Raw genomic sequence first — 24,459 nt, 5'->3', positions numbered from 1 at the left:
TGCCTGTAGACTATGTGTTAATCCAAGCTAGACAAGGGCAACAAAACATCCACGGATGCAGAAGATTTCTCTCAAAACAGGGGGGGTGAGGTTCTAAGCCTCCCCTCTGTTGATCCCCAATTTCTCACCTGATGGCCCCCCTGTGACTGTGCCTGTCTTAGGTTGTTCCTCCCTTGAGGAATCTTACCCGTCTCTGGCTAACCAGTCAAAAAGATGTACTTTCTGCCATAAATATCAGCCAAAAATTGGAAAACACTGACTCAGATGGACAAGCTCTTCTCAAATCTAAGATTTGTATCTCTTCAGAAGATAACACTGAAATTTGCTTGATGGCTTAAATATTGGTTTATTTGAGCATTTTTCTTCTCATTATCTTAGACCTTCAGTGTAGAGTTTAACTATACTAAATAACTGTCTGAAGCTCATGAAACCACAAGACAATAGCAATAGCGAACACTTACAAAGAGCTTAGTATGGTACATGGCACTTCATTTCTATTAACGTCACAATAACCCTATGAGGTAGGTACTATCTCTCATTAGCCAGTTTTATAGAAGAGGAAACTGAGACAAAAGACAGAGAAATGCTTTTACACAGCAGGAAATCAGGGTTGGAGCCGTCTGACTCCAAGTCTGCACTTCTAAGCACGGTGCTATGTTGAATCCTCAGACAGTCGTCCTGGATGCAGGCATTTGAGTCTCTGGGCAGGATTGTAATTGAAGTTAATATCAGACTTAGGGCTTTGGAGTTTCCAAGGACTTAGAGGCTCATTAGATAACAATGCAAGTTAACATCATTTGATTCATCTACTCAGTCTACTCAGTTTATCCACTACACTGATGCAGAAATGCTTGTGGGAAGTACAGATGCTGGTGGCAGCTGAGTAGCAATTCTGGGACTAGGGATTTTGATAAACAAAGTTTAGATAAGTGAGAGGGCTAAATATTTCCCTGCCATGAGACTTTTTAGAGTAAAGTTTATAACTTGGAAAAGTTCAACTTCTCTAAGGGCTAGGAATTATATTATCCTATTTGACAAAATTATTGTTAGTAGAATATAGGAGAACCAATTTATAAGCTTTTTACTTGAACTTTGTTACAAACTAAGCATCTTTTGAAAAATTCAGTGTCTTGTAGAGACAGACACTAAAGAAGTTGCCAGAGGCTAGCATTTTAATGGACCTCCCAGATACAGGCATTAAAAATAGTTGTGCAGAATGGCTGGGAGACATACAGCTACAGGCTAGCCTTAAAAAGATGTAACCAAAAAAGAAAATTACAGACCAGTATCCCTGATGAATATAGATGCAAAAATCCTCCAAGTTTTAGCAGACAGAATTCAAAAATACATCAAAAGTATCAACCATCACAACCAATTGGGATTTATTCCATGACTGCAAGGATGGTATCATATTCATAAATCAATCAGTATGATTAACATTAACAGAAGGAAGGAAAAAAAACATGTGATCATCTCAATAGATGCTGAAAAAGCATTTGACAAAATTCAACATCCATTCATGATCAAAACTCTCAACAAAATGGGTATAGAGGGTACATGCCTCAACATAATGAAGGCCATGTACACCAAACCCATGGCTAACATCATACTCAATGACAAAAAGATGAAAGCTTTTCCTCTAAGATCAGAAGCAAGACAAGGATGCCCACTCTCACCATTTTTATTCAGTATAGTACTGGATGTCATAGACAATAAAAGGCACCCAAATTGGTAAGGAAAAAGCAAAACTGTCACTATTTGCAGATGACATAATATATATAGAAAACCTAAAGACTCTACCAAAAACTGTTAGAACTAATAAATAGATGCAGTAAAGTTGCAAGATATATAATCAATATATAGAAATCTGTTACATTCCTATATACTAAAAACAAGTTAGCAAGACAAATAAAGGAAATTCATTTACAATTTTTACATCAAAAGGAATAAATGTTTAGGAATAAACCTAACCAAGGATGTGAAAAATATGTACTCTGAAAATTATAAGACACTAATGAAAGAAACTGAAGAAGACACAAATGAATGGAAATCTATCCCTTGCTCATGGATAGGAAGAATTAGTATTGTCAAAATGGCCATCCCTCCCAAAGCAATTTGAAGATTCAGTGCAATCCCTAACAAAATACCAATGGCATTTTTCAGTGAACTAAAATAAATAATCCTAAAATTTATATGGAACCACACAAGACCCCAATAGCCAAAGCAATCTTGAAAAAGGACAACAAAGCTGGGAGTATCCAGCTCCCTGAGTTCAAGCTATCCTACAAAGCTACAGTGATTAAAGAATTTAGTACTGGCACAAAAACAGAGATACAGGCCAATGGAACAGAAGAGAGAGCAAAAAATAAACCCACATATATATGATTAATATATGACAAAGGAGGCAAGAATATAAAATGGGGAAAAAAACAGCTTCTTCAGTAAATGGTATTGGAAAAGCTGGACAGCTACATGCAAGGGAATGAAACTGGATTACTGTCTAACACCATGCACAAAAGTAAACTGTAAATGGATTAAGATCTTAATAAAATTCTTAGAAGAAAACATAGGTGAAAACCTCTTGAACATAACATAAGCAATTTTTTTCTGGGTATCTCTCCCCATGCAAGGAAAATAAAAGCAAAAATGAACAAGTGGGACTACATCAAACTTAAAACCTTCTGTATAGCAAAGGAAACCATCAACAAAACAAAAAGGCAACCTATGATATGGGAGAATACATTTACAAATGATATATCCAGTAGGGGCCTAACATCCAAAATATATAAAGAACTCTTATGACTCAACACCAAAAAAACAAAACCCAATTAAAAAATGGGTGAATTAGACATTTTTCCAAAGAAGAGATACAGATGGCCAAAGGCACATGAGAAGATGCTCCATATCACTAATCATCAGGGAAATGCGAATCAAAACCACAGTAAGATACCACCTTATATCGGTCAGAATGGCCACTATCCAAAAGAAATAACCAGTGTTGGTGACTATGTAGAGAAAAGGGAACCCTGCTATACTTTTTGTGGGAATGTGAAATGGTGCAGCCATGATAGAAAACAATATGGAGGTTCCTCAAAAAACTAAAAATACAAATACCATATGGCCCAGTAATTCCACTTCTAGGAATTTACCCAAAGAAAACAAAATTCCTGGCCCAAAAAAATATATGCACTCTTGTGTTTATTGCCACATTATTTACAATAGCCAAGATAAGGACTCAACCAAGTGTCCATCAATGGATGAATGGATAAAGAAGATGTGGTACCAATACATGGTGGAATATTATTCAGCCATACAAAGAAAGAAATCTTGCCATTTGCAACAACATGGGTAAACCTAGAGGATATTATGCTGAGTGAAATAAGCCAGGCATAGAAAGACAAATACCATGTGATTTCACTTATGTGTGGAATCTAAAAATACAACAAAACAAACAAAACAGCAGTTGACTCACAGACACTGAGAAGTGACTGATTGGTACCATGGGGGAGGGACTGATTGAATGGGTGAGTGAAATAGATGAAGGGGATAAAGAGGCACAAAATCTCAATCATAAAGTAAGTTATTCTCAGGGATAGAAGTACAGCATAGAGAATATAGTCATTAGCTCTGCAACATCTTTCAATGTTGACAGGCAGTAACTACACTAGTTGGGGTGAGCATTTAATAATGTAGATAACTGCTGAATCACTATGTTGTATACTTGAAACAAATATGATATTCTACATCAACTATACTTCAATAGTAAGAAAAAAAAAGATGTAACCACAGCCAAAGATTTGCTGGCCCAAAGTTGTCCTGAGATTACACTTTAGAACCCTTAGTTTTATCCTACCTAATTTTCATGCTAATTTTAGCATCCAGGCTTCCCAGAAGGATGCTCAGGATCACATGCCAGCACATACAAGGTTCAGAATAAGATTTGAGTTACGCTTATAACTTGATCAGACCCATGGAATGCAACACAGAGCGAGCAGATTGTGGAGCAACAAAGCATCAGTGGCAGCTCTTCCTTTTGGCCTGTAAGACTTTTTTTAGAGGAAATCAAGTTGCTGCAGAGGCTGTTGTGTTGAGTGCAGCTGGACAGTCCAAGGCCTGGTATTCAGAGGTCACAGAAGAATCAGGCAGATGAGACTGATGAAGTGCAAAAAGTCTAATCAAGCAACGCACTGAAAATAAAGACTCCATCTGGCAAGTGGAAACACAAACTTGGAGAGAATCAAAATAGTTCTTGGAGATAAGTTTATTCAGTGCTGAACCGCAGCCAGTCTGGGAACAGGAGATATGGAGCTGGTGCTCTTTTCTGGAGGTCTTCATACGCCACATAAGAGCTAGACTGTATTTCATGGTCCTAGATAAGCAGGCTGTGACACAAACTCAGTCCTGGCAGATACTGAAGGAGAAGTTAGGGTTCCTGGGAAAACTAACATGGTAATAAAAGCAGAAGCCCAATGTTATCAATTTGGATGTCAGGAGTTCTATAACTCAGACATCATACAGATGCCCAGTGCTTCCCTCTGAGGTGCACCCTTCAGATGGGGCCTAAAATTATATCGAGCTTCTAGGAGCTGAGGAAGACAAAGGCCACATAAATGAAGCAGAGACTGGCATCTGATAGTCTCTGCTCTTTAGAGATATGTTCCAAACTGGACTGATGGCTCTTATGCTTCAAATATCACCTGAAGAACCCATCAACTTTCTCCGGAGAGTTTCTTCATTTCTCTCTGAGTTGGGTTGCCTGGGTCCATGTTTCTATCTTATGTCAAATGAACATATCTTCCAGCTTCTGAGAAATGGCATGTGGAAGTTCTTATTACTCAAAAGACCCACCAGACTCCACAGAGCATTTCCATGGAAGACTTTAGGAAAATCTTAGTCTTTACTAAATGTCACTCTATAGTAAAGGCCTGGCAGGATAAAGGCAGCACAGATAACTAGTAGAGAGATCCCAGATGCCCAGGAGTAGCTTCTAGGGTCTTTGTTCAGTTGCACAGGACACACTTCATTTATGGATCATGAGTTATCTTGGTCTCAAGAAAGTGCTGTCTTATCTGAGGAGCAGTTTTTGGTAACTCTCTGTTCATATAATCAAAACCAGGCAGGGGACCAGACTCCATGATAGAAATGAAAGTAATGGAATCCAGATACAAATCATCAATATTCACGTATTCTAAAAACAATTCTGACAAGATGGCACAGAATGCCCCCCAGTGTGTTTCAGACCTGAGGACAGGACTACATTAGTCACTAGTTAGTACATTCCACTCGTATTTGTCCAAAGGCCAATATCATGACTCTAGCCCCCTGAGATGCTAGCAGATTGCAACAGATGAACTGAGATTGGCCCTGTACTTACACAGGATATAAAAAGACCTTGAGTGTTTGGCAAAAAGCTAATTCATTGTTTTCTAGGCATAGAGATCTAGGTTGAAAATTATTTTCCCTCAAAATGTGGGAGGCACTGTTCCACTGTCTCTGGCAATCCTGCATTGCTTTGAGAAGTCTGATCCCATTCTGATTCCTAGCTATTTATTTTGATTATTTCCATCCATAGTTCTAGGGGTCTTCCCTTTGTGCCCTGTGTTCTGAAATTCCATAATGTGTCTGGGTGTGGATCTTTTATCCATTTTGCCCCTTTGGAAAATATATTCTTCTGTTCAGGGAGATTATTTTTTTTCTTTCATAATTTCCTCCCTTGATTATCTCTGCATTTTCTGGAATTTCAGTTATTCAGATATTGAAACTGTTTAGATTGAGAATTTTTCACACATTTTGTCTCCTGTTATCTATGTTTTTAAAAACTTAAGTTTGCCTTTTGGGGAGATGTGTTCAACATTGTATTTTAAATCTTCTATTGATTATTTAGTTGTGATCATATTTTTTAATTTTTAAGAATTCACTCCTTGTTCCATTTGAACAGCACTGTGTTCTTGTTTCATAGATGCAATATTGTCTGTCTTCTCTCTGAGGATACTAATTATGGTTTCTCCGAAGTTCTCTTCTGCTGTCTTATATCTGATTCTCCAAGTTCCTTTTTCACACTAGATTTGGTCTCTACTTTTCATTTCATGTGTAATGACCCTTGCCTATCCATGCTTGGAGGGGCTAAAACCCATGTTGTGTCAGGCTTATCAATTCCTGGGCCTCATTGTAGGGTGACTGCAGGAGAGGCTGTCTCACTGGAGGCACTGAAATGTCAGGATCCACAGGTCTTCTCTCTTATTCTGGTCAGCTTGGCCAAAGAGGACTCTCTTAGACTCCTGTCTGGCTTCCTACATTCTGGGCAGGGGCTGGAGTAGGGCAAAGGGATGTCTCTTATTCAGAAGGCAGACTTTCACTGAATTCCAGTGGCTTTGGTTCAGCATCTCACCCCTGTACCTAATGTCCCTGAGCATAGATCTTAGATTTAACATCAGCAGAAGCAAAACGGAAGAATTGCAGCTGGCAGAAAGGAGACAAAGGAAGTGGGGAAGTCTCCCGGTTGCATGGGCTCAGAGAAGGGATGGGAGGAAGGTTGTCTGGGGACGCCTCCAGCCCCAAGCGTTTTCAGGGCTCAGGGTCATGCTTGTTGCTGGCAACTCCCCTGCAGGCCACTGGGACACAGCCCTTCTTGACTTCTGAGTGAGCTAAGGCTCTTTCAAATGCTTTCCATATTTCAGTGTATTGCTAACATCTCTTGTCTGCTTCACATCCTCTCTGGTCCTGTCAGTCTTTATGGATCTATGCCTTTTCAAAAATCCCTTTACTCTTATTTTAGTTAAAGTGACAAGGCAGATGAGATAAATATGTGCACTTAATTAGCCAATTCTGACTGGCAACTCTGGGCCTCAGCTTTCTTGTATCTAAAATTAGGGACTTGACCAGATCATCCTTAAGGTTCTATGAATGTCAAAGTCTATGACTCTGTGACTGCCAGAATTCAAACAACAGGGAAATTAGTAGAGCATGAATCATTAGGAGAAGTTTCATCTTAGAAGCTGGGGACTAGAAAGTTGTGTATAGATTGAACAATGGAGGGAAGAGGAAGGGGCCAGCATAAGTGAACACAGAGAAGTGGTTTTGACCACCGATGGGAAAGGTACTATTGAGAAGTAGCAAGATACAAAAGTGGGATATTCACCAGGTCTGTATTTAGTTCTTGAAGAGGGCCTTCAAAGACTGTGGTTTACACTTAGTTGTAGTAAGAAGTGTTACTCTTCAAAAAGATAATATTTTTATCAAATAGCATTTCTTTTCATCTCATAAACTGCACAATTCTTGTTCATATCATTTCTCTTTGAAGTAAGTTGAAAATTTTCTTCTCTTTCAAAGAAAAACTTTTCAAAGTTTAATGATATTTTTTTCCCTTTTTTATTGAAGTCTGGTTGATATACAGTCTTAGGTTGGTTTCAAGTATACAACACAGTGTTCAACAGTTACCCATATTATTAAATCCTCACCCCAAATAGTACAGTTGCTATCTGTCAACATAGGAAGATGGTACAGAATCACTGGCTCTATTCTCCATGCTGTACTACTGTCCCTGTGACCAGTTTATATTATGGTTGAGACTTTTTGTGCCCCTTTACCGCCTTCGGTCTCCTGACCCACCTCAAACCCTTCTCTGTGGTAACCATCAGTCACTTCTCAGTGTTTATGAGTCTATTGCTGTCTTGTTCATTTTGTTATGTTTTGCTTTCAGATTCCACAGGTAAGTGAAGTTACATGGTATTTGTCCCTAGAGGGTATTATGCTAATGATACTATTTTGAGAACTGATGCTGCATTCTCAAAGTATACTTTTGATGTCACATTTTACGTGCCTTTCAATTTTCTTATAGGTTTTGTTGTTGTATGCATATAATATGAAGCCCCTGAAGATTTCAGATGTTATATATACCACGTGTAGTGATGTGTATGTTGGCTCTTTCTGGGTTCCACTGAGCAGGTAAGTAAAAATGGGTTGTCCGCACTCTGACCCTCTTGGCTGATGTTTTCATAAGAACAGGCTGTTTAGTAACATACAAGATCAGTCCTAGGAGGACTTTTAAAAGACATTTTTAGAATAGTATTCCTTTTCTTTATGAGATTATGATATTGCAGCAGTTCAGAATCCAGCCTGCTTTGCTCAAATGCCAGCTGGGCACCTTACTACCTTCACATCCTTGAGCAGGTTGCTTAACCTCTTTGTACCTCAGTCTCCTTATCAGTGAAAGGGAAATAACAATAGTACCTGGGGTTGCTGGAGGGGCAGTGCCTGACACTTCATAAGGATTATACAGAGTAAGGGGATATTGTCTGTGCTGTATTTTGCCTGTAATTTTGGGTGTGTTTAAAAAAAAAACTTAATGTAGCCCTGTATTGGGTTACAAAACGAAGTGCCGACTCCACCACGTGCCTTCCCTCTGTATCCAATCCTGTTTTATATTGTTCCCAAGTCAAAAATCTTGCCTGAGTCAGGTCGTTTCCCTTCCTCTCCATCAAACAGAGCATATCTCTAACTTCTGCTCATGCCTGGTGTCTTTTTCTCCTATTTTACTTTAGCAAATGTGTAGTTTGCATTTAATTTTTTCATTGCTTAGGTAATTTGGTTACGATTCCATTGTCCATTGCCTTTGTGGCCTCAGTCTCCATTTCCTCAGTTGTACAATAAAAATAATATCTACTCTGCCTACCTTTCGGGGTTGTTGTTAGGATCAAGCCAGACAATATGCATGCGTGTACTTTGAAAGGCCAAAAGCATGAGGCAAATGTCAAATCTCATTATCTAAGTCTGTGTCTCTCTTTGCCCTGCTAGGTACCTGCTAAGTACTTAATGAACAGACTTGGTACTTCTCTGTCCTTCCCTGAAGAGTCTTATTCACACTCCATGCATTGCATTTCATTTTGAAAGACTCTTTGGCCTCATATAGAAAAAGAGATGTTTAAAGAGCTGCACACTTTTAATTGTTCACTCAATTTTATTTTACTTTTTTCAGTGATATGGTAGAAATACTTTACACAGAATATGTACCAGCAGAGCTAAGTAATGAAGTTAGGAAATTATGCACTTGCCTTGTAAATCCAGAAACACAGTGGGACTATTTTTCAGAATCACATGAAGAAAATGATTATTACAATGTCTGTGGAATAGAATGTTTTAAAACTGACAGCATTCTTTTTTATTCCAAAAAATTCTGATTTTTGATGTGTTTATGCTCAGTGGTAGGGTTACTAAAGTTAGGGACACACCCCTGTCATTGAGGCCATCACAGAGGAGGGGACCTGACAGTCTTTCATCTTGGTGGCACGGTGAAAATGAACTAGGTCTCTCACTTACGCTGGTGTTCCTTGTGTTCTTATGAGGGCCAAAATGAAATCGATACATGGGGAATTGCTCTTGTTGATCATCCTTTAGAAGGTAAAATAAGAGTAAAACAGGTCAGAAAAAATGAACCAGCAAAGGAACTTGAAAAACCTTCAAATTGGGCAATTCCCCTTTAATCATTCATTTTTACTTCCTCATCTTCTAGTTAAGTTACTTTAGGAAAAACATTTTAATTCTTTGCTTTTTTTCTTATAGCAACAAAGGAAAAGATAGTATTCTCAATAAATACACATAGAAGTTTCTGTGTAGTTCTATCTAATTATGCTCTTTTGACCAAGATCAAGTTATCTACCTACTGTTTCTGCCTTTAAGTCTCCTGACATCTGTGTTTCTACCAGTTGGGTCCTGCTTCCAGGCCACAGCAGACTTGGGGGTAGAGAATGTCTATGTGTCAGTAAATGACAGCAGAGGCTTAATGAGGAGCTGGTCTTGCCCAGTTGGGATGTTGACATTTGTGGTGCCAAGGTGGGAGTTCAAAAGCATTGACTGGATGGGAGAGGCGAGGTGCGGGGCAGATGAGGGCGTGGAGCACCTGAGCCTGAAACCAACACTCCAGGTCCCCTGGTGTTGCTCTTTGCACCAGGGCCCTGCTGTGTTGCCCAGTTCCAGGCTGCTTTTTATGGAGCTAAACCAGGTCATTTATTTTTGAAGCAGACAGTACAGCTCTGGACATTCATTGACTATGTGCAACCCAAACCTCAAAGACTAGGTTGTCCTTCCTGCAATTCCAGGTATTATGAAGGGAAGCTATGCTATTTTTAGAAAAGAAATTAGAGTTGTTTCTCTGGCGGTTAGAATGAAGAATGGTATTTTAGAATATCATCTTTCCTTTATGTGGATACTTATGGTTAAAAAAAAATGTATGTAGTTATGCATTTCATCATACGAAAGTGTTGTGAATTAGAAATGGATTTTATTGTTTCAGTCTTGCAGTAGAGGAAATATCAGGGTCAGTGAAGTTAGGTGACTTCTCTGTGGCTAGTCTGCGATGGAGCCAAGTATGATTCACCCAGGGCCTGGAGTTCTAATCCTGTCCTCTCTCCAGTGGATCAGGCACTTTTCCAGCGTTATGAGAAATGACCCATATTTTTAATGGAAAAGTTTTCCAAATAACATTTTAGCAACTGATCTTTACATTTTCACCATCTCCTTTTTTTATGGAAAAGCTTCTAAATCATAGTATATAATTTCAGACTCTCTTCTATATAATTAAAGGAATTTTTTGTCATCTATTACTGAGAACCATCATTAGAATAATCAAGTATTATACCATGCTACAGATGAAGATGCTATGGAAAATTGGAGAATTGACATTCTTGCGTATGTTGCTGATGTCAGTTTGTTTTTCTGGATCATTACTTCTTTCTCATAACAATTTCCCTCCTTCCCTGGATACAGACACTCACATCAATGCACACACGTATGTGCTGTGCCTGAAGTGTAGAGCCACTGAGGGCCACGCAGGTGGCCATTTGCCTCCTTCAGCTGTTTGAAATACTCCTCCATCTTCTGATTCCTTTCACTGATTCATCTCTGCTTTCAGAGCATCCACTGTTCACAGGCCTGTGGTTCTTGAAGGTTCCGATCTTCAGCATAATTGCTGCTATGTCCTCTGCCCTTCTGCTTGGCTTTTGCTTTTCTTTCTATCTTGATTCTTCCATCTATCCCATGCCCTCCACACAATGCACTTCATTGTTGTGGGCTTACTGACTGGCCTCTTAAAACCGTGGCTGACTGCTCATAATTCTTGCCTTTAGGTCAGAGCCAGATAGTCATAGCATGGCATTAAGTTTACACAGGACTAAATCTTTTGTCATTGCCTGGAGTTTCTTTGCCCAAGTAGATATTTATTTTCTGTATTTTCATCTTAAGCAATGTTTCATATGTGTGCATTTCTTTCATGGTGACTTTGCCAGTTTGTAATTATCTATCTAAGTGTATAACTAGATCATAAACATTATGTGGGTTAGAATTGTGTCTCTCTGCTCATGTTTCTTGAATAAAGGAATAGATAAATGCCTGATGTTTGGGAATGCTAGAGATCTAAGTGTTAAATAACTGAGGACTTACTTCACATGTATTACCAATTCTAGAAATAAATGAATGCCTTTCATAATGTTTCAAATAAAATACATATATATATATATATTTGTTATTTTTAGAGTTATTTCAATTCACGAGAAACTATCTAATCTTGTGCAAATAGCTGAAATATCATTGCCATCAGCTCCTGAAGTTACTTCAAATGAAAGTGAATCTGAAATAGAAGAAAAGGAAGAAAAACCAATTGATGCAGAGATGGAAGTAAGTTATCAAATAATGGAAAATTACACTGCTATTGCTGGAGAGATGTCATCATACACACTGATTTAAATGATTTTTTACTTCATCAAAGCAGAGCTATGTTCCTAAACTTCCATTTTGTGACTCTTCTTTCCTCTCTTTCATCTACTTTAGAGTACCAGATAGGACCCAACTTTGGACACATAAATAGTGCTTCCTTCAAAGCTCTTCTGGCATACCAATTATAAGAATCTGATGGGGAATGAAAACAAAGACAACCTAGGGAGATGATTCAGATATAACTGTGAATCTAAAAAACAATGCTCTGTAGCTTTATATCATTATTGCTACTTTTTCTACTCTTAAGTCTATATTAGAGCATTCATATTACCCAAGAAATGTGTAGAAACTAGAAAATACAGATATGCCTATATCTTTCAGACTTTTTTCCATGCAAATATATTTTTTCTAACCAAAAGAGGCAGTATCATTTTGGTGCATTATTAAATTGAGCACCCAGTTGAGTGGTCTTTGTGATGACTGATGTTTGTGTTTTGGAACAGAGGGCTGTTTCCCTTTCTCCCCTGCTGAGTTCTGAACCCACTGCAGAATGGGACACAGCAGATAGATATGTGGCGATCAGAATGTTGTCAGCCTCCTTGCTGATGAAGCTGATTAGCACACATGGCTTTAGATCTGTGACCAAATGAGTTGACTAATATTTCACCTCTGAATTAGCCAGACCTGTCCCCCTCTTCACGCTGTCATCTGCATACTCGTGTGACCACAGGATTTCCCCTCTATCCCTCGGTGCTCACCAGGCTTTCTTTACTGAGAAGCAGGCACTGGTTGTCCCACAGGTACCTCCAATGATATAAACAAAGATTGCCCGGAAAGGGTTGAGCCCAGCATGCTCTGTTGCTTTTCCCAAACTCACCAATCAGATAAATCACTCTCCTTTCCAGTCAGTAAATTAGTAATGGGTCTGGATGAAGCCCAAAGTGTCCCTTCTTCTTCAGGAGTGGAGTGGAAATTTCTTGCTTTCTATGGAAATGAGAGGAATAGGGAATATGCGTTCCTGCCTATGTCACTTGTTCTTTGAGTTTACATTTGCACATTAGACCAATTTCTGGAGGTATAGATACTTGAGTTATTGTCCATTTATTTAAAAATAAAGTAGATCTACAAGGCTTAGAATAAAAGGCGCCAATCTCCTGCCTAGTCTCTCCTCACGCCGAGTGCTGCTTGCAGAGGCAACCATTTTCAACTCTTCAAGGTGTTTCTTTAGTTATTTACTTCCACAGATATGAATAATATGCAGTAACATTCATGAAAATCAAGGTAACAAACAACCTTCAAATCTGAGTGGGTCAGCTGCAGCCCTGCTCCGTGCCTGCCTGTGGCAGCATCGAGGCTGGCAGCACAGCCACCATACGGGACGTCGTGTCCTATGAAGGAAGGAGGAAAGGGGGCAAATCACACACTAGCTCTTAAGGTTTCTGTCATTGCACCTCCACTAACATTCCATTGACCAAATACATCACACGCTACCAGCTTGGAAAGAGGAAAGACAGAAATACTGATGAATAATGCTAGTAGCTACAAATAATTATTGTTTTTTCCTTGTATCAATTTTAGATAGTATCTATTGATTTGATTATTGTATGTAAGAATTAACTTACTTATGCTTCTCCCCAACTTCTCCTTTCCTCTGCCCTTCTAAATACTGTTACAACACAAAATTCAGTTAAATCAGTATCCAGTATTTATGCTATTTTGCCCCCATATGCACGGTTCACCATCAAGTAAAATGTTTGCTTTTTCTTGACTTGCCTCTTTTCTGATCAGTGTATCAGAGCTTTCATATGTTCATTCATAGATTTTTTTTTCCAGATGTTCATGCTTATCAAAAAGTCGCAATTTCTTTTGCTTTTTCTGGAAAGCCCCCATCCTCCTGCTCTAGTGAGGACCAGTTGGCAGCAGTGCTGTAGCACCACCCTGCTTCTGAGACCTCTCTGTGGTGTTTTCCTGGTTGAATTCCCAGCGTCTTGGGTCCTGTCTTTGTTTTTCTCCTCTGAAAGCTTCTAGGATCTCACCCATTTATTTATCTGTTTTGTCTTTCTTCTTAAATCACTTTCTACTTGGTTAATATTTCACTGGTTACCAATAAAAAAAATGTTTTTAATTCTTTAGAAACAGTATTGGTGTGGCTCTTTTTCATATCCTTGTTTACCTCATCTTTGCATGCACTGTGTAAAGTGTGAAAGTTGGCAACCGTCCTGATTTCAAAATATACTTGGTGGTCTTTTTGATCTGAATTTGCCAGTAGAGTGAGTGAATGCAGTATTCATTATTGTGAAAGCAACAAGCCCAGCTATAAGAGGGTTCATCGGGCAAGAACAGTTAGCCATTGCAAAATGGCACTTTCCACTATTTACATCTCTGCCCTGTGCTTAGATTTATGATAGAGCTGATGTCTTAGAATGTGGATTGCACTTCCTTTTCGGTGACCTCAGATGTTACTGCACCAATGACCAGATGTTTAATGATACTACTGACATACTGAGTGCTTATAATTCTCCCATTAGATCAGAAATGCCAAACAACTATGAGATTATATATGCATATACATATAGTATATATAATATAAATTTCTTTCATAAAGTTCATGGTTTGTTTTCATGTCTTTTTTCAAGAAGAATTCCACTCTTGTGTCATTTCTGAACTTCTTTTGTAGGTCACTTAAAATCAGTTTTTCAATCATAAGACCAAACTTACCAGATAGCTGTATTTGAGCCACAGTCTACAATATTCTTTGCTGAAATTGTCCCTGAGTCCACTTCTGTAGAATTCATGTATGAAAAATGATTATTTTCTCCTGAACCCATTTGTTTTTTCAGGATTGATCATCTGAAGCAGGTGACTTAGCATCCATTAGAGGAGGGATTCTAGGTTGTTCTCTGCTACTCAACTTTACTACCTAGGGGTCAGTCACTTAACCTTTCATGGAACTAGTTTTCCTCTCTCATCTGAAAATGATTCTTTCACTCTGATACTACTCTGAGATGGAAAAACAGTCTCCTTGTTTGGAATGCAAGTCATCAGAATTTCCTTGGGAATCCAATGTAGGTATCAAATTCATCAAATTCATCGCAACCTCTTGCCAGTATCTGAGGCAAGAGATTGACTATGAATATGGAGAAATCCAGAATAAGTGGGAGCGAGAGGGGAGGCTTTTGAATGAAGCAGAGGGAGGAATCCAGAGAACCTTCCTTGCCTTAACCAAGGTTTGTGTCTTGCTTCACGTGTTTCTTCAGCTTTAAGTAGAGCATTTTTAGACATGTTCCAGTTCTGTTAGTTCTATGTATGAGAGAATGCCACCAAATGAAAGAAAAACTAATATTTGTTTGGGCAGTTAGGCAAAAAAATTAGTTCAGAAATGGAAGGAACATGCACAGCTTTCTTTTTTCCAGCATGGTAACCAGCACCTAGATGCTCTGTTACAGAAAATAAATCCCATTGACTAAATCTGCCCATTCGTTGTCATGACAACCCTCACTTGGCGCTAATTAGAAGTTAACAAGGACACTTGAAACGATCGATTCTGGTCCAAAATTGGACAGGACCTCATAACCTCTATTACCTAATATATTTATTTCTATCACAGTGTATAGATTTTTGGTGAGTTATTAAATATAAGGGTCCAGAAAATCTGCCTTTTGTTGATATGGGAGGTAGTGAATTTTGTTCTCTTTCTCATTCCCTTCCTTTTTTTTCTTTCCCTCCCCCAAAATGTCTATGGTCTAGAATAAGCCAAGAAATTCAGAACACAGACATTATTTTAAGATGTATTGGGAGGGCTACAGAACAGGTGTTCCTATCATTTCTGGCTTGAAAACCTTGTATGTCCTTCTGAAATGAATAACACTGGCTCAGAATGACTGAGTTATTTTAACCTGTCATTCACAGTTTTAGGGGTGTCTTCAGAGCTTACCAGGTGCTTTAAAGAACATGAAAGATGCAAACCATCCTGATTTTAAGAGAAAAACACCACATTTGGAATGATAGCATACTGACATGAACAGCTTAAAATATGTTTACCAAGTCACCTAAGCTGAGTTCAGCAAATATTGGTGGAATACCTGGATGGTATGAGGTGATTAAAAGTAGTATGCAGTCAACATATCACAAATATCAAAGTACTATGAAAACACAGCACAAAATACAATTGGACATTAGCATTAATTAACAAATTCTTTTTGAGGAGCTATTATGTACAAAAATTTTCCAGGCCTGGGGAGATGACATACAGAAGTCAGAACAATAGGTCTCTGTCCTAGAGGAGATGATCATTGTGTGAATGTGGCCATAGGTACCCAGACATCATTCATAATGAGCCCAGCCACCTGGAAGCCCCCTCCTAGCAAAGTGTGGGGTTTGAAGAAACATCAATCTGATGTTTAAAACCATTGAAGATAATCTCAATTTTTACGAAATCTTTCATAAGAATATCTAAGAGGGAATCCTTTCATTATACACAGCAAAACTTCTTAAATCTTTTTTCCCCAACTGTCTTGCTCTTAGTGTCTCTCTTACATCCACAGCTGCTCTCCAAGATCTATCTTACTTGGCTAAAACTCTTAAAATTTTCCCTCCCAACTCAGCCTGCATAGAGGGTTCTGTTTCCTCTCTCCTGCCTGCTCTGGCTCAGTTGTTTATTATGTAGTTCAGTGTAGTCTCTCTCACTTCTTTCAGTTTTCCTATTTCCACCATTATCTGGATTCTACCCTATATAAAATGGCAAAGTCCTTCCTTCTCAATGGTGGGGTTATTCTAATAACCCAAAGTATTCTAATTTATTGTCCTTTAAATCTCATTTACGTAGGGGTGTGTGTGTGTGTGTGTGTGTGTGTGTGTGTGTGTGTGTGACAGTGAGAGAGAGAAAGTTGAGCTAGACTTTGTACTTGCCTAAACAGCTCAGAGAGCATTTTGTAGCCCCTATAACTGAAATAAAGGCCATTTTCCCTCGACCACAAAATACCCTGTGTCCTTACTGCATTGTTTTGGCAATTATCTGTCTATATCTGTTCCTCTCTCCTGGCTGCAAATTCCTTTGCTTGGAGGTCTCATTCATCATTTTGCCTCCAATAGCTAGCCCAGCAACTGAAGCAGAGTGCCTCTTTTGTACTTGCTTGTGACCCTTCTAGCTGGGGACCTGTGGGGAGCACTCACTGCCGACTGAGGATACAGTCTCAACAGATACTGCAGGGAGGAGGTGTGACGTCACGGAACTGAATTCAGGGGACAGTGGGACATCTGCTGGGGAAGAGGGCAGGGTGCAGGTGGGGGGAGGTGGGACTGAGAAGGTGGGTGGGACTGAGTGCTTCCTGCCTCCCGTCTCACCACACAGCTGTAGGAGTCGGCCTCTCCCGTTCCTCCCGCTAGACCAGGAGCTCCTTGAGGGCTCTCTTTCCGTCTTGTTCATCACCACTCACGGCACTTAGGACGCATTCTGTAGGTGTGGAGTGAATAAGTGAATGAACTTTGCCCTGCAGGGAAGGACTGTAGGTTGGGTGTTGGGAGCAGCAGAAAGTGGGGACAGCGCCTGGGAGGGCGTCGCATGACCCACCCTACGATCCACTACGATAGCCCCGGTGGCATGTGAGGAGGGATGACGGAAGCAAGAGTTTGGAGGATGGAAAACAATTTAGGAAGTTTTTCCAATAATAGGCAAAGGATGATAAGGACTTCAGCTAAGTCAAAGATTTGGCTTTGTTACTTGTGAAGTAACTTAGAGGGCATCTGTCATAGAATCAACAAATGCTCCTCTTCCAGGGTAAAAAAGGCAAAGATAGAGCGGGGTCACTGGGGGCCCTGCCGGCCCCCTCGCCAGCCGCAGCCCGCCTCTGGCAGCTTTCTGCTCGGGACTGATGAGCTCAGGACGTGCCCCGTCTGCATTCTGCCGTAGCAGGGTCACGTGGGCTCTCTCACAGCCCAACATCGAGTCGATTTCCAACGTGTCTATGTGGTTTACCTCAAATAATGGCAAAGAAATAGAATGTTGCTGAGACGAAATTTCTGTGTTACAAATGTTGAGACAGGCAATGGAAGGCATTCATCAGCAACACTGCTGTCTTCATTTGTTATGTGAAATGATTAATGATACAGACTGTGTCATTTTGCTTGATAGCTCTTGTTGAAATCATGACAGTAACCCATCATGGCTGTTATTGAAAGCCTTTATATACAAAGAAAACGTACTTTAACCAGTCCTAAGAATTCCATTCGAAATATAGAAATATGGATAAATAAAAAGAGTACATAGGAGTGGATGGTGTCCCCCCTGCCTAGTGAAGTGGAGGAGGAGGCTGGAATGCGCCTCTTGGGACACCCGTGTGCCCTGAGCAGTGCGGATGGCCTGCCTGCCTTCCATCCGTTTTGGTCCCATCGACACTGGCTTATTTCTAGGCCTGGTCACTCCCTGGGCAACCAGTTTGAGTAGCTTCCTAGCTGATTCTCTTTCTCTTCTCTCTTCCCAGTACAGTTCACCTTTAAACTGTGGCCAGATTTATCTTTTTAAAGCAATTGGATTATTCCCTCAGCCCGGTGCCTCTCAATTTCCTACACAACATAATCCAAATTCCTTACTTTTCACATGTTCTATTTTAAATTTACCTCTCCAGCCTTTTCCTCAGCCCTCTCGCTGCTATGCTTCCCATCCACGCCTGCAGTAAAGACCACATGGGATCCTTTACCTTCCTTGAATAGCCGTGGTTTCATTGCTCACATGGCTCCCTGCGTCTGGCATGTCCCTGTGCCCGTTGTCTGGCAGCTGAACTCCTGCTACTCTTCCAAGCCTCAGTCACATGACCCTTCCTCCAGGACGTCTTCTCTGTTCATGGTGTTTATCATTGCTCTCTGCCTCCTCTAGGCTCCTCTAACTTGTCATAACTGTTCAGCCCTGCCCACGGGTAGATCCCTCTGGGGTCAGAGGTCCACATGGAGGCATAGCCGCGTCCTTACAGGAGGGGCTGTGGCAGTGTCATCAATACCATACAACACATGATATTGGCTCTCGTTTCCTCTTCATTTGCTTTTTTCCATTTCTCCCTCAATTCCCAACCATTTTCTCTGATCAAACTCCTTTCTTGAATCTGAACCTCTATTTCAGGGCTTTCCTCTCTGAAGAAAAGTGATTTTCCAAAATCTTGTTCTGGTGTGAATTACTTTGTTATTCTTCTGTAACATATGAATTTTAACAGTGAATGTCCAGGGCAAAAAAATCCTAAATCCTAAGATCATGTATTATCCATTATTAAATATTATCTTTTGTGGTTATCCTGTATTTTTCCAAATAACCTGAATTACTTGAGGGTTTGTGACTTCTGAGGCCCTGTAACTTTCATTGTGGGGATTAGGGTTAGGTGATGTTTCAAGAGAAGATAAATGATAAATAACTTATAATGAAAATATCTAATATTTTACCAATAAGATCAACCTCATTGTATTGTCTTCTTATTTCTAGAACATGATTATTGAATGTTGCTCTGAAATAATAAGTCTGTTTTTGACTGATAGAGAGGTAACACCACTATCTGAGGTACGTAACTCTTTTATTATTCATTTATATGTTAATTTATTTATTTTTATTGAAATAAAAGCATACAATATCCTATTAATTTCAGGTGTATATCATAGGGATTTAATATTTTCATAAATTATGTAATGATCCCCATGGTAAGTCTAGTTACTATCTGTCACCATATAGTTATTATGATATATTGACTATATTCTTTATGCTGTACCTTACATCCCCATGACTTATTTTATCACTGGAAGTTTAATTCCCTTTACCTCAGTCCATTCCCCCCTGGTATCCCACAGTTTGTTTCCTCTTTTAAACTATATCTGGTTCTCTCACAAGTATTATTGTTGCTATGGAAACAGAAATACAGAAAACATCTATTATGAAAGTATCAAGGGCCTAACCCTCCTTAATTAATGTGAAAACATGATAAACATGAGTTAATAATAGCATGTTGCTTTGGTTAAAAATAGTCTGTTAAAAATCAAATAGTACAGATAATTATGAAGAGGATAATTTAAAGTTATCTTAAATCTATCATTCAGAGGATAACCACTAACATTTTGGAAAATATCTGAAAAATTTTCTATGTATAGATAAACTTTAGAATTTTATGTCAATTGGATCATACTGACTATGCATTTTGTAGCCTGTTTTTTTAATGAACAATAATAGTATGGAGATATTTTTATGTGAAAAGCCTCCTTGTCATATTGAATGCGTGTGTAATAGTCTTTGTTATGGCAGCTCTATTTATATAACTAGATCTTTATTCATGATCTTGAGGTTGATGGACTCTAGTATATGTATATTTCACTCTTCTCCATTATTCTTTAGGGTTAATGCTTAGGAATAGGATTTTGGAGTGAAAAAGCATACATACATTTTTCATCATGGTAAAATATACATTATATAAAATTTACAGTCTTAACCATTTCTGAGTGTACACTTCATTGGCATTAAGTACATTCAGAGAGTTGTGCAACCACCCTACCATCCATGTCCAGAACTTTTTCATCATCCCAAACAAACTTTGTACTCATTAAATTACTCGCCATTCCCTCTTCCCTTAGCTCCTGGTAAGCTCTGTTCTACTTTCTACCTCTATTCTACTATTCACCTATTCTAGCTACCTCATATAAATGGAATTACACAATACTGGTCCTTTTATAGCCAGCTTATTTCATTTAGCATAATGTTTCCAATGTCATCCACATTATACTACATATCAGTATTTCACTCCTTTTAAAGGCTGAATAATAGTCCATTATTTTGTTTATCCATTCTTTTGTGGATGGACATCTGAGTTGTTTCTGCCTTTTGGCATTGTAAGTAATGCTGCACTAGATTTAGCTGTACAAGTATCTGTTGAGTACCTTCTTTGAATTCTTTGGGGTATATACCTAGGGGCAGAATTAGTGGATGATATAGCAATTCTGTATTCAACTTTTTGGGGAGCCCCCAAACTGTTTTCAGTAGCTGTACATGTTACATTACCACCAGCAATGCACAAAGGTTTCAATTTCTCAAAAACATCCTTAACAACTCTTATTTTCCTTTTTGTTATAATAGCCATCTTCATAGGTATAAAATGATATCTCATGTGATTTTGACTTCCATTTCCCTAATAACTAATTTCGTTGAGCATCTTTGCATGTGCTTTTTGGCCATTTGTATATCTTCTTTGGATAAATGTCTATTCAATTCCTTGCCCGTTTTTTATTTGGCACGTACATTTTGGTATATAATTGCAAATAGACCTCCAGAGAAGTTGCATCAATTCTCTTTTCCATAAGCAGTGGATGAGAAGGGCAGTGTACCCACACATTCGTCTACACCAGTTCCCCTTTCCTCCTCTCCCTTCCCTCCCACTTCTTCCTCACCTCCTCTTCCTCTAACCATGATAGCTCTGACAAGTGAAAAATGATGTTTTCAATTATTTCATATTTATTAACAATAAGGCCAAATATAGTTCATACATTTGTTGGCAGGCAATCTGTTTCTCCTTTTGTGAAATAGTATTCATTCATCTAGTCAATCAATAGATATTTAGAGTGAACTGTCCGTGTGTCAGGAACTCCCTTATAGGCCCTGGACAGCCAGCTGGGAACAAGCAACAAGGATCCCACTTCCTTGGAGCTGCCATTGTTGTGGAGGGAAATAGCATATATATCAATAAGCAAGATAATTTCAGATTTTGTTACGTGCTATGGAGGAAAAAACAGTGATATGTTGGAGTAGTGTCAGCAGACCATAGCCTGTGAATTCTATGTAGATCACTGCAGGTTTTGTATAGAAGGTTATACTGGAACACAGCCATTTGTTTACTTACGATTTATAGCTGCTTTCAAGCTACAAGAGCAGATTTGGGTAGTTTTGACAGGAGACCATATAGCGCACAAAGCCTTAAGTATTTACTGTTTAGCCCTTAACTGAAAAAGTTTGCTGACATCTGTGATAGAAAGTAACAGGGAATGGGGTGACAGTTTGGATAGGTGGTCAGGGAAGACTTCTCTTAGAAGGAGACGTTTCTAGTAAGACCTGAAATGCTACACTGAGTCTGTCCCACTAGATCATTAGCTTCTTGAGGGCAGAAGTGCTGCTGTCTTAGCTTTCAGTACTTACAGTGCCTTGTATACTACATCCCTGGTTACTGTTCCTCTAATTGAATTAAATTCCCTTTAGTTTTAAATACCTGGAATTTAGTAGCTGTTGCTTCAAATTTTTTTTTTCATTTGACCATTTGTGTCCTTTTCCCTTTTTTTTTTTACATAGCAAACTTAATTTCTTATAATGGAAATATGTAGATTTACTCTGGTGAACTATAGATAATAAATAATCAAGCTTAAATCTAATTTTGTACAAATGTGGTTAAAAATAAGTCAACAGAAAAATAATTTGTTATTTTAAGATGAATTTTTATGATATCATTGGGGTTTGGCTTCTGGTAAGTCTGGGTTGGAATCCCAGCCTTGAATCTTGTTAGTTGTACAAGCTTAGGCAAGTAATTTAAGTCTCTTTTGTTCTCATATGTAACTATCAACCTTCACAATTGTGAGGAATAAGAAAATAATGTGTACAAGGTATTTGGAATAGGGCCTCGTGCAAAAACATGTTCAGTAATTATTAGCTATTTAATCATCATTATTTTCATCCCTACCACAGTCCCGTCTTCATGTGTGAATTCTTCATCCCCTAATCAGCTAATTTAAACCAGCGTTTTGAGATCCAAATTTGTATTGAAATAGTGATAGAAAAGGAGAGGAACAGTATTAAAGATAGAGAAAGAACCAGGAATCATTTATGTTTGCCTGTGCTGTCAATCATTGTTGCATGCTAGAAGAGTTAAGTCAGTGTGCAGGATCCCAACATGAGATCCCAGTGGTGAGAGAGCCACGGTCCAAGAGAAGGCGCCTCCTGGTTGAAACCCATGCTAATGCTTGCACTGAAAGCAAGATTTACCTAGTACTGCTGGGATGGCACATGGGCCTTTATGACTTGTTCCAGGAAATAAATTCTTACACAAACAAAATTATATGCCTTGGCGAAGCTATTTTTATTACTGGGGTGAAATCTTTGCAATTTAGTTCTTTCTTGAACATACCTATTACAATCACCTTTGCCTGTATTGCCTCTTTCTAATTAAAATAAATATTGCCACACACAGCTTGTGACAAAGAGATGAAGGAAGGGAGTGAGTGCTCCATGCTAACCTTCTTAGTGAGTAATCACAGAATATAAATGATCATTAGGTATAATTTATTAGGTGTATCAACAATAAAGCAAGCCTCTCATTGCCTATGTAGGTTCAAATTATTGTGATTTCCAAGTTGCCAGGTAGGATTGAAACCTGATGCTAAAAATATTCTTTCTGCTCTTGCTGTGACTGACCATGGGGAAGACTAAGCCATTTTATACAACTATCTGCCAATCAGTAATTATTCACTCCAACTGCATGCAAAACATTGGTGTAGATACTTTTGTTGCTACAAAGGCAGTATAGGTTCAAATTCCTGCATTCAACTGAATTAGATATTTTGTTATCAGCTCACATGATACAAGTAGGTCTATCTAATCTGTGAATGTGTGTTTCTGTGTGGGTGTGAATTGAACTGACTTCCTTCATACAGAATCAGTATGGAAAGGAAATTTCTAGGAGCAGATCCTGCTTTGAAGGTGGAGAAGGTGATCCTAAGCCACAAGATGCAAAGATTGCAAATTAGGTTTTCTCAGCTGCATGAGTTTAGTATGATTTTCTTTTAAGGATTTTTAGCCAAACCTACCTGACAAACAATAATGATAATAATCATTAAAATGCAAATATTACTACTAGTAGTAATCATTTCAATATTTATTGAGCACAGGGCATGTGCAGACACTGCTCAGTGTTTTAACTATAGTATCCCATTTAATATCACAGGACCTCTATGCAGCTGCTTAGTATTATTCCTCATTGTAGAACTGAGGAGACATGCACGGGGACATTGAGCAGCACGCTCAAGACCTCGCAGCTTACGAGTGGAGGAGACAGGAGTCAAATACCGTTCTGTTTCAATCTAGGATCTGCATCTTTAACTAAACCACTCTCAGTGGATGTTTTATTAGAATGGGGAGCAGGTGCTACAGGGAATTGAGGAGTGAGAGGTGAGAAGGTAAAAGCTGCAAATGCAGATGAATCTTTAGGAAGGTTTTAGTGAAATCGGAGAGGGGAGAGGGACAGCTTGAGGCGACAGTTGGTGAAGGGGGCTGTTAGGACAGGGGCTGCGGCAGGGGGAAAGAGCTAGCGGGGTGGAGGATGAAGAATGGATGGGAAGCCAGGCCTTCCGGGAGAGGGCAAGGAACAGAAAGACATCAGCAGCACAGGTGAGAGAGCCGACCAGACGCGGAGGGAAGACATCGCTCTCCCCAGGTCTTGGGGTAGCAGATTCAGGTAAGAACTTGGTAAGAAAAGGGTGGGAGAAGCTGAGGCAGTTCACACCCAGTGGTTTTCACTTTCTTGGTGAAATGGACACAAGTTTACCTATTAGTGGAAAGGGGTAGAGAGTTGAGGGTGTCAAGAGAGAGATGGAGATCTTGGTCACTCACAGTCATGATGTGTGATGGGTAAGTAGCTGACGAAGGACAAAAAGAATGAATGCCACACTGAGATTTAAAGGTCATAAATTTGTTGGGACACTGGGCTACTTGGCTTGTGATTTTTCTCCATGAGCACTTGGCTTCCTGGGTGT

At 39.2% G+C, this 24,459-nt stretch overlaps 1 protein-coding gene and 1 long non-coding RNA gene across 2 annotated transcripts in view; one reads left to right on the top strand and one right to left on the bottom strand.

The window, feature by feature from the left end:
- Nucleotides 1-24,459, top strand: part of CFAP54 (cilia and flagella associated protein 54) — a 278,386-nt gene that overhangs the window by 236,728 nt on the left and 17,199 nt on the right. The window contains exons 65-67 of the mRNA XM_036891466.2: nt 7,838-7,944; nt 11,526-11,667; nt 19,172-19,246. Coding sequence (XP_036747361.2) covers nt 7,838-7,944; nt 11,526-11,667; nt 19,172-19,246 — 324 coding nt within the window. The remainder of the gene's footprint in view (nt 1-7,837; nt 7,945-11,525; nt 11,668-19,171; nt 19,247-24,459) is intronic.
- Nucleotides 11,516-14,490, bottom strand: LOC118915532 (uncharacterized). Its single transcript, XR_005026103.1, has 3 exons — nt 14,425-14,490; nt 12,584-12,690; nt 11,516-11,620 (listed from the first exon to the last, which is right to left on the bottom strand). It is a non-coding gene; the product is annotated as an uncharacterized LOC118915532 (long non-coding RNA).

The sequence above is a fragment of the Manis pentadactyla genome, chromosome 10, assembly GCF_030020395.1.
Source record: "Manis pentadactyla isolate mManPen7 chromosome 10, mManPen7.hap1, whole genome shotgun sequence".
Classification (NCBI taxonomy): Eukaryota; Metazoa; Chordata; class Mammalia; order Pholidota; family Manidae; genus Manis; species Manis pentadactyla.
Note: the sequence above shows the minus strand (reverse complement) of the source record. Positions and strands in the feature narration are given on the sequence as shown.